The sequence below is a fragment of the Sminthopsis crassicaudata genome, chromosome 5 (genome assembly GCF_048593235.1).
Source record: "Sminthopsis crassicaudata isolate SCR6 chromosome 5, ASM4859323v1, whole genome shotgun sequence".
Classification (NCBI taxonomy): Eukaryota; Metazoa; Chordata; class Mammalia; order Dasyuromorphia; family Dasyuridae; genus Sminthopsis; species Sminthopsis crassicaudata.
The window spans coordinates 301,925,595-301,935,522 of record NC_133621.1 but is presented as its reverse complement, the minus strand read 5'-3'; the positions used below and the strand labels follow the sequence as shown (position 1 = coordinate 301,935,522).

Sequence of the window (9,928 nt, the reverse complement as noted above, 5' to 3'; positions counted from 1 at the left end):
CTTGTTTCCTGGAGACAGCGTGTGGCGGCGGCGGCGACGGCGGTGACGGCGGCGACGGCAGTGGAGGCTGGCCTGGGCGCGTGGCTGCTGGTGCGTGACGTGTGGGGTCGCGGGGCGCGCTCCGTTTCCCCATTTGTAGAGAGGATTGGGCCCAAGGGCCAGCCCAGGCCCAGCGTCCCCACTGTGACCCCGTTAAACTTGTCCCGCCTTGGGCCGGGCCCTGCCGGCTTCCGGGGCTCAGTTTCCCCGTCTGTAAAAGGAGCTTGGACTAGCTGCACGGCCCCACCCCCCATCTGTGGTCTTCCACTGCTGACTTGCTGTGTGACCTTGGCCGAATCACTTATCCCCGTGTCAGTTTCCTGATCTGTGAAAGGAGGGGACTGCGATAGATGATCCCCTCCCCCCCAGCCTCTCCATCTCTAGTTCTAGTTCTGTTACTGAGTGCCGTGGCCTTGTAAAACCATTTGACTCCTGGGGCTCAGTTTCCCCATCTGTAAAAGGAGGAGGTTGGACTAGATGATACTTCATCCTATCTTGGGACCTTGGGGGCAGCAGAGGATTCTAGGACTGTGGGAGCAGCAGAGGATTCTGGGACCCTGGGAGCAGCAGGAGGTTCTGGGACCCTGGGAGCAGCAGAGGATTCTGGGACCCTGGGAGCAGCAGGGGGTTCTGGGACCCTGGGAGCAGCAGAGGATTCTGGGACCCTGGGAGCAGCAGGGGGTTCTGGGACCCTGGGAGCAGCAGGGGGTTCTGGGGGCCTTGGGAGCAGCAGGGGGTTCTGGGACTGTGGGAGCAGCAGAGGATTCTGGGACCATGGGAGCAGCAGGGGGTTCTGAGACCTTGGGAGCCCGGGGGGTTCTGGGACCCTGGGAGCAGTGGGGGGTTCTGGGGGCCTTGGGAGCAGCAGAGGATTCTGGGACCCTGGGAGCATCAGGGGGTTCTGGGACTGTGGGAGCAGCAGAGGATTCTGGGACCATGGGAGCAGCAGGGGGTTCTGGGGCCCTGGGAGCAGTAGGGGGTTCTGGGACCCTGGGAGCAGCAGGGGGTTCTGGGACCCTGGGAGCAGCAGGGGGTTCTGGGACCCTGGGAGCAGCAGGGGGTTCTGGGACCCTGGGAGCAGCAGGGGGTTCTGGGACCCTGGAAGCAGCAAAGGATTCTGGGACCATGGGAGCAGCAGGGGGTTCTGGGACCTTGGGAGCCCGGGGGGTTCTGGGACCCTGGGAGCAGCGGGGGGTTCTGGGGGCCTTGGGAGCAGCAGAGGATTCTGGGACCCTGGGAGCAGCAGGGGGTTCTGGGGGCCTTGGGAGCAGCAGAGGATTCTGGGACCCTGGGAGCAGCAGGGGGTTCTGGGACCCTGGGAGCAGCAGGGGGTTCTGGGACCCTGGGAGCAGCAGGGGGTTCTGGGACCCTGGGAGAAGCAGGGCTCCAGGGGCAGCCACATAAGGCTCTTATTTCTCCCTGAGCCCGGCCTGGGGTCTCACCCGCCTCCCCTCGGGACTCTTCTCTTCCAGGGCCTGGCTCCAGGATGTTCGTCCTGGTGGAGATGGTGGACACGGTGCGGATCCCGCCATGGCAGTTCGAAAGGAAGCTCAATGATTCCATCGCGGAGGAGCTCAACAAGAAGCTGGCCAACAAGGTGAGGCCCAGGCTGGTTCTGAGGCTTTGTGGCTCCCTCCGTGGCCAGGTGGTCGTGTGGCTCAGCTCCCTCCCAGACTGTCTGCATTGGCTTTGTGCGTCTCTGGACGTCCTGTTTTATGTTCAGAGAATGAAAGCTCCTCAAGGGCACGAACCATCTGTCAGTCAGCAAGCATCTAGTATGCACCTACTGTGTGCGAGCTCTGGTACTGAGTGCTGGGGAGACAGGGGAAGGCCCATCCCTGCTCTCAAAAGGCTGTCCGAGCGAGACACATGGAAGGCCTTCCGAGAGGGCAGGAACTTGCAGGAGGGGGCCGGAAAGGGGGTTCTGGAGGAAGCAGGGAAAGGAGCCTTTCAGACTCGGGGTGCCCATTCTGTGAGGGACCACAAGGAGGGTGGCACAGAGAAGCTGGAAATTGGCCGAGGGCTCTGCTGGATCTCAGAGAATAGGGAGCCTGGCAGTTTGTTGAGCAGGAGAGTGTCATTGTCAGGCTGGAGTGCAGCCCTTGGCAGCTGACCAAGTGAAGGCAGGCATGGAATAGGAGAGGCTGGAGGCAGGTGAGGAGCAGTGGCCGCCTGAACTGGGGAGGGAGCAAGGGCCGACCAGACTCCTCCTTGTCTTTGTGCTCCTGAGGCCCTCTCCGGGCCCAACCCCTCGGCCCTCTCCTGGCCCAGCCCCTTGGCCCTCTCTGGGCCCAGCCCCTGGCAGAGGGCCCGGCCCCAAGGCGTGCGGCCTGTGTGCCCCGATGGCTGAGTCAGCGTTCCTCCGCAGGTCGTGTACAACGTGGGGCTCTGCATCTGCCTGTATGACATCACCAAGTTAGAGGACGCCTACGTGTTCCCAGGGGACGGCGCGTCCCATACCAAAGGTGGGCATCCCCATTCCCCTCGTCCTGGCCCAGGCTGGGGCCCCGGTTGTTGGACATTCCCTCCCGGGATCCCCAGCCCAGACTCCCGACACCTTGTCTGCAGCTGTGCCCTCAGGACGGGCCTTGGGCATTGGACCTGGGACAGGCCCCCCATCCCCTCCCGTCCTGGTTTTGGGGATCCCCTCCTCTGGACAGGAAGGCGGATGGCCTCAGGCCTCTCCAAGATCCCGCAGGGGCCCTTCTTCCACTGTTTTGGGTTTTTATAGCTTGGGGATTTCTGGGGGTGAGCCAGCCCCACCCCCATGCACACAGATACACACACACACAGGGAGCCCCCTTTTTATAAAGAAAGGTGAGCGAGAGAGAGAGCGTCCCCCCCGTTTCCAGCTCGTTCCCCTGTCTTTTCCGGCTTTCCCCAGGGCCGCCTAACACCGGGCCTTCTCGGGGCTGCTCTCCCCAGACAGACCTCTGACTTCCTGCTCCCCCAGCTCCCAGAGGGGCCTCCTCCCTGATCTGGGGCTCTCCCTGCCACGCTGGCTGGGAAGAGGTGCTCCTGCTGACGCCACCCGGGATCTGGGCCTGGACCAGCTGAGCCTCCCGCTCTCCAGCACGGGGCCCCCGCTGTCCTGAGGGCCCGGTCACGCACACAGTGCCCCAGTGCTCACTTAGGCCTGGGGTCTGGGCAGTGAGGGCGAGGAGAATAACCCCATAATTTACAGCTGAGCTGGCATGGCAGCCGCGGGCAGAGTCGGGTACTAGGAGCTTCCTCCTAGCTCCTCCATAGGAGTCCAAGGTCCAAGAAACTGCTTTGCTTGGGGAGCACTGAACCTTGTCCCCTGTGCTTTCCGGGGTGCCTCCCTCTTGTGGAGGATTCTTAGACAGTCTCATTAACTCCCTGCTTTGGGGCACGCCTCCCCCAACCTTGTACTTTAGGGTTCACTTCCCCCTTGATGTGTGCTTTGGGATCCACCATCTCTTAACATGTGTTTTAGGGTCTACTTCCTCTGCCTTATTCTTTGGGGTTCACCTCTCTGATCTGTTTTGGGATTTAACTCCCTGACCTCTGCTTTGGGGTCCACCCCCCTACTTTGTACTTTAGGGTCTGCTTCCCCTGCCCAATTCTTTGGGGTTCATCTCCCTTTGATTTCTGCTTTGGGGTTCACTTCTCCCTATCCGATTCTTTGAGGTTTACTTCTCTCTGACCTCTGCTTTGGGGTCTACTGTGCTTTAGGGTTTGCTTCCTCCTGCCAGTTCTTTGGGGTTCACCTCTCCCTGCCTACTTCCTTGGGGTTCACTTCCCTATGACCTCTATTTTGGGGTTCATCTCTGCCTGCCCTGTTCTTTGGGGCTTGCCTCCCTCTGATCTCTGCTTTGGGGTCCTTCCCCCAGGCTGCCAGAGACTTAGTATCTGAAGCTGGCATGGGAGTGGCCCCGCCAAAGGGCCCCTGAGCAGCAGGGCGGGCTCCGCGTGCCCGGCGCTTTTCCGGCCCTCCCAGTTCCCAGGCCGCAGGGGGCCGGAGGATTTTTCCATCTTGTGAGTGAATGCCCTCTGTGTGCCCTCTTTCCCAAGCCTCGCATCTCCTCTGCTCCCTGGGAGGTAAATGCCCTCTCCCCAGCAACATAAGCCTTCCCATTGTGGCAGCGGAAAGCGCTTCCTGCTTAATGATGAGGGGCTCCCCACACAGGGGCTCAATGGCCATGGCTGCCCTGCCCGCCCCTCTGCCAGCCCCAGCCTCTTACGGGAGGGTGCTGAGCACGTCCTTGTCACAAACATTTTTATTCCTAGCTTTTTAAAACTTGGCCTTCGTTTCAGAATATATTCTCTCCTCTCTCTGTCCAAAGAGCCACTGCTTGTAACCCAGTGTGGGAAGAGGGGGAAAGGGCGGTCCCGCCAAACTCAGCGGCCCGTTAACCTTGTCTGACAGGACAATGCAGGCCTCTGCACCCAGAAGCCCCCACCGAAGAAGGGGGATGGGCACGTTTCCTCACCCCTTTGGGACCTTTCCCTTGGCGTGGTTGGAGGCACTTGGGCCTACGTGTCTCGGCTCCCTTCAGTTCATATCGCTTCAGACTCATCTCCCTTCGGACAGGGGTCTGGGGGTCACTGTTTGAAGGCGGTATTGAGGGGAGCAGGGGAGGGCACTGGCTGCGGAGGACAAGGAGATTAAGGGAACCCTCCCTCCTCTCCCGCCCCCCACCCTCCCAGCCCTGGCAGTTCTCCAGGCCTCCCTTTCCAGGTCAGAGCTGGCCTTAGGCACACTGGCCAGTCTAAAGGAATTTTTTTTTTAACCCAACTCCTCTTGAGCTGCTTCTGCCCTTTCCAGATTCTAAAAGAGATGGCCTGGACGAAGGCCCAACTTTGGTGGGGAAGATCCCAGTGGAGACTGGCCTCCAGTGACCCACTTTATGGGGGGGAGGGGCCCCGACAGGCTGGGAGGAGGTTCCAGAGCCTAGGACCTCAGGAACCTGGTGGGAGAGAGCGGCAGCGCAGGGAACTCAAATTTCAAATCCAGATCGATTCAGGAAAAGGAGCAGCTTTGCTTGGGTGGGAAGGGTCCGAAAACGAACTTAAGTGTCCGTGCGGAGGCTGCGTGACCATCTGTCGGGGACGGTGTCGATGGCCCTTGGGTTGCCGGCTCTTGGTCCAGGTTCCATGGTCTAGTTTTCCCAGTATTTGGCAGCTGTATTTCCAGAGAATTGGTCTCCTTCGTGCTGCTTCATGTCTTGGTCTGCTTTTAAAAACGACTCTGGGAAGGTGTCGCAGCTTCCCCAGCCCGACGGAGGTGCCCTGGCTCCCTGGGGGGCCTCCGCTAAGCTTCCAGGGGCCAGGACAATTCTGTGTCTTATTTGGGCACCTTGAGTGACAGGGGGCTCACTCCCTGCTGAAGCAAACTCTGGGCCATCTCTGTTAGGGGAGGACTTCTTTTTGAGCCAAATCTGCCTTCCAGGTCGGCACAGAGGAGAGTAATCTGACCCTTTTTCCCCAGCAGGGTCTTGTACCTTCTCTAAGCAGCCGGGTTCTAAGGGGGCTTGGTCCTCCTAAAGCCAGCACCGTGCCCCAGACACCTCAAACGGGGGAGCGGAAGGGCAGCCCTGCTGCAGCGGGGGACCAGGCAGGCGGTCTGTGGCTCTTGGGTCTCTCCATCCAATGGACAATGGAAAGTGGACAGAGTAGATTGAGTGGCTCAGCTAAGAGACTTCAGTTCAGCTCAATGATAGGAAAGACTTCCTAAAAATCAGAGCGGTCCAGAAGTGAGATGGGCTGGCAGGTAGTGAGTTCCCCGTCCCTGGAGGTCTCCGACCATACAGCCCTTCGTTGGGGCTCTGATAGATGGGATGCTGGGTCATTGTCCCCCAGCTGCCCTTCAAGGTCTCTGCCTTCTCAGAAACTGAGACATTGTGACTTATTCAGGGCAACTGCGTGTTCTCTGGAGGCTGGGTCTCATGTGGTCAGGGGTTCTCTTCCTGTCAGAGTTGGGCCGGAAGTTGGAGGCCTCAGCCAATGGCGGAGGGGAAAACCCTTGGCTACGGGCAGCAGTCTGTCCTTTGTGATGTTGGCAGGGACGGGAGGAGGGAGGGATGATGGACAGATGGGAAGATGGACATAAATGGAAAGGGACAGATTGACAAGAGATATACAGGAGAGGGAGGGATAGACAGATGGGAGGAGGGAAAAGACAGACTGACAGGTGGATGGACATAAGGGGAGAGGGACAGATTGACAGAGATGATCAGGAGACGGAGGAGCGGATGCCCAGAGTTACACGGCGCGAGGCTGACTGTTTCTTTGCAGTCCATTTCCGCTATGTGGTGTTCCACCCCTTTCTGGACGAGATTCTGATCGGCGTGATCAAAGGCTGCAGCCCAGATGGGGTTCATGGTAAGCAGCCCCTGGGACCACTCAGGACAGTTGTGGCTAGAGCTCAGGTTCGGGGGGGCCGGAGCAGCCATTTTGACCTAGAGGTGGGTCTGGGTCACTCCTTCCACAAAGGGAGGACTGGGGGGGGGAGGGTTGTGCCAGAGCTGGGGGCAGGTGGGCACTGCTGGCACTTGGAGGCCTTTCCCAAGTCCCCTTTTCCTTTCAGTCTCTTTAGGATTCTTTGATGACATCCTCATCCCCCCAGAATCTTTGCAGCAGCCCGCCAAGTTGTATCCTTTCTGCACTTTGCTAGTGCCTCTCTGAAGGGGGCCAGGGACTGTCACTGGGGGGCGGCACGGCCACAGGGATTCTGCTGCCCCTCCAGGGTTCGGGAGCGTTGCCCAGTCCAACCTGGTCGCCTTTTCTGGGGCCCGTGAGAAGGTGCTCTGCTGGGGTCGGGTAGACTTTCTGATGGGGGGGGGGCTGGAACCCACATTAGCAATATCTCTATGGGGAGGTCCTCCCATAACTCTGAGGGTACAGGTGGGTTTGAGAGCCCTGACTGGGAGCAGCCCTCCCTCTGCGGTGCCAGCTGAGCCTCCCACAAGCTGAGCAGCAGGAGGGAAGCTCTGGTAGTGGCTGCCAAGGAATAGCACTGTATGGCGGGCATGGCAAGTAGCTTCTCTGCCACTGCTGACTTAGATGACTTTGGGCAGCTCGGGCATTTCCGAGGGTCAATTTCCCCCCACCTGTAAATGAGAGGTTTGGAAGGCGGAGACCTCCAAGCTTGCCTTGAGCTTGGACATTCGCTGACTCCCAAGGTCTCGCTTTTACATTTGGGGAAGCACTTTAACCCTTGGCTCATGGCGTGGCCTGTTGGATCTGGCCCCCTGGAAAGCCGAGGCCGGGTCCTTGAGCCTGGATGCCTTGGTAAAAGGGGTGGCCAGGGAGGGTGAGGGCAGGCTGCTTGCTGCAGGTGAGCTCCTTAACCTTTGTACCTAATCAGCGATGAGGCAGAGCAGGTGTGGGTGTGGGAATACGAGACAGAAGAGGGGGCCCACGACCTCTATATGGACACCGGGGAGGAGATCCGCTTCCGGGTGGTGGACGAGAGCTTTGTCGACACATCGCCCACGGGGCCCAGCTCTGCCGCGGCTTCCACGCCCAGCGAAGAGGCCCCCAGGAAGGAGGCCCCGTATACCCTTGGGGTGAGAGCAGGGGGCTGGGAGACTGGGGGAGTGGGGGGACAGGGAGAGGGGAGCAGGGCCAGGGGAGTGAGGGAGGGGGGCAAAGCTGGGTTCACCCCCACATAAAGGACCAAGGCACTTCTTCAAGGAGGGCCGAGCCACTTGCCCTTGAACACCTTCTCACAGGGAGGTTGGGCAACCGTTCCTGGCCCTGCAAGGGGGAGTCTGGGCCCATTCTCATGAGAAAAGAGAAAGGGGGCTGGCAGAGTTCCCAGATGTACTCAGGGGGCCTGGGAATGCCAGGGCATAACGGGCTCTGAAGGGAGCAGCCTGGAGGCCGCTCCAAGGTCGGGGGCAGCATGTGCCCCGGGTGTCTGGCTTGGGAGAGAGCTGATTGGGGGGGGGGGAGTTACTTAGAAGCTCCAGGGGCCCTAGCCGTGTTCCTGCCTTGGCTCCCCAGGCCCACTGCCAGTCTCGCAGGGTCAGTGAGGATGCCAGTCAGGAGCCTGCCCAAAGACAGCCCGGAGCTGGGCACCCTGTACCTGTGGGAGGCTGGGCTGCTAGTAGGGCCCTGGAGAAGAGGGCCTGAGTTGGCCCAGTGACTGCTGAAAGTCTCCTTTCTCTTCCCCTGCAGGGATCTATCAGTGAGCCAGGCCTGGGGCTTCTCTCGTGGTGGACAAGCAGCTAGTGGTGGTCAGAGAACCCCCTGGGCCAGTGGCCTGGGCCCGAGTGCAAGAAGGACAGAGGGACCAGTATGCTGGCCTCAGCCCGCCTGGAGCCACGTGCCCAGGAGCCAGGAGCAGGCGGGAAGCCTATCAGACTCCAGGGAAGGGTGGCGGCTCTGACCCGGCTTTCTGACTCTGTGACTTTGGGCATGTCCCTTCCTGTCTCTGGGCCTCCGTTCTCACGAGCTGGACTGGATCCAGGAGCCCCTGCCTCCCAGCTCGGAAACCCCGTATGTTGGCAGCTGGGCCCAGGTGCCCCCATCTGAGTCGCCGGCCCCCAGTGGCTGCCACCTTTCTTTGGGCTTTGGCCGTGATGGTTAGATTGGTCAGTCACCAAGCCGAAGACTGACTCTACTTACTGCCACGTGGAGACGCCAGTCAACCCGCCCCCTCCAAGCAAAGGGTGGCCACCACCCTGCTTTCTGGAAGCTGCACTGTCGCCAGGGACTTCCCTTGCTGTTTGGGGCCATCCCTGGAGCCTGCTGGGTGTGAGCTCACCAGGGCCAGAGTACAGCCAATGGGGTGGGTGGTGAGGAGACTCCCATGAGCCCCTCATCGTGCCCACCCCCAGAATAAAACTGCTATTGCTGGTAAAAATTGGGCTGGTGCCTTCCTTGGCAGTGACAACCGCTGAGGTCTTTCTGGGGATATTTGGGGGCAGAACTGGTGCTGCGTAAGGGTTGGGCATGCAGCCCCGAATATGAGTGCTCTCCTCCCCTCAGTGCCAGTCTTTGGCCCCCTCCTCTTGGCATGAACTTAGGACAAAGCAAAGGCAGCATGCCCCAGCCTTGGGAACAGGCCCCAGGTGCTAGTGGATTGAGGGTTTGGTCCTTTGCTGTCACAGACTGTTTGTCCTTAGCTAATCACTGGTGGGGGAAGGCCCAGAGGGCCCACCTGAGCTCCAGCTCTTGCTCTGGCCTCCTGGGGCCACTGAGTCTTCAACTCTCCCCATTTCTGTCTCCCTGCCCCTCAGCTGAATGCTTAGCCTCCTCGGAGCTGCCACGTCTCCTCTGCTCAGGCTCTAGGGTCTCTCTGAAAGGCTAAGGCCTTCCCAAGCTGGTGGCATCCCCCGCTGGCTCGCCAGTCGGGCCCACCTCAGTCCTAGGTTCTTCCTCTAATGACCACCCCCTCCCCCCAAACTTCCCCTGGATTCAAGTACTTGGCAGTCTTTAGCCCAGCTAGCCTGCCCCGTGTCCCATCTGCTGTCTCATGTGCCGGGCACATAGTAGGCGCTTCCTAAACTTTCCTTGACACAGTGGTGAGGTTCAGCATTTACCTGCCAGTATGCAGGATTCAGGTTGGTGGTTCCAGGAGCCCTTTGGACTGGCAGGTACTCTGCCCTTCCCCCAAAACTAGCCTTCCTAAAGAGGGGGAAGCCTGGGAAGGATGAATTTGCGTGCCACTCTTGGCACTGGTGTGGCCCAGGCTCATGAGACACTCCAAGGGTATGGGTCTTGGTTGAAACCTGGCGTGCATGTGTGTCATGCATGTATGCCCGTGTGTCGTGCATGCGCTCGCTCACCAGCTGGCAGGGTCAGGGAGAGGTCCAGGACCGACTGGCCATTATTTCCAGCCCTGCTCCACCCGCCCCAGCCCAGAGGGAGCTGCTCAGGGGACACAAATGCACCTTGGACAAGGAAACAGTCACTGAAC

At 60.1% G+C, this 9,928-nt stretch overlaps 1 protein-coding gene across 1 annotated transcript; it reads left to right on the top strand.

Moving 5' to 3' along the window:
* POLR3H (RNA polymerase III subunit H) lies at window positions 1-8,872 on the top strand. Its single transcript, XM_074271824.1, has 7 exons — window positions 1-90; window positions 1,512-1,636; window positions 2,408-2,504; window positions 6,298-6,384; window positions 6,590-6,653; window positions 7,370-7,571; window positions 8,185-8,872. Exons 2-7 carry the CDS (start codon window positions 1,526-1,528, stop codon window positions 8,236-8,238), a joined length of 615 nt encoding a protein of 204 aa, XP_074127925.1. The 5' UTR covers window positions 1-90; window positions 1,512-1,525; the 3' UTR covers window positions 8,239-8,872.
* The last annotated feature ends 1,056 nt before the right edge of the window (window positions 8,873-9,928 follow it).

Coding starts and splice junctions, on each gene's coding strand:
- POLR3H (XM_074271824.1), top strand. CDS start 1,526: ATGTTCGTCCTGGTGGAGATGGTGGACACGGTGCGGATCCCGCCATGG. Junction 1,637..2,407: donor ACAAGAAGCTGGCCAACAAG/GTGAGGCCCAGG, acceptor GTTCCTCCGCAG/GTCGTGTACAACGTGGGGCT. Junction 2,505..6,297: donor CGGCGCGTCCCATACCAAAG/GTGGGCATCCCC, acceptor GTTTCTTTGCAG/TCCATTTCCGCTATGTGGTG.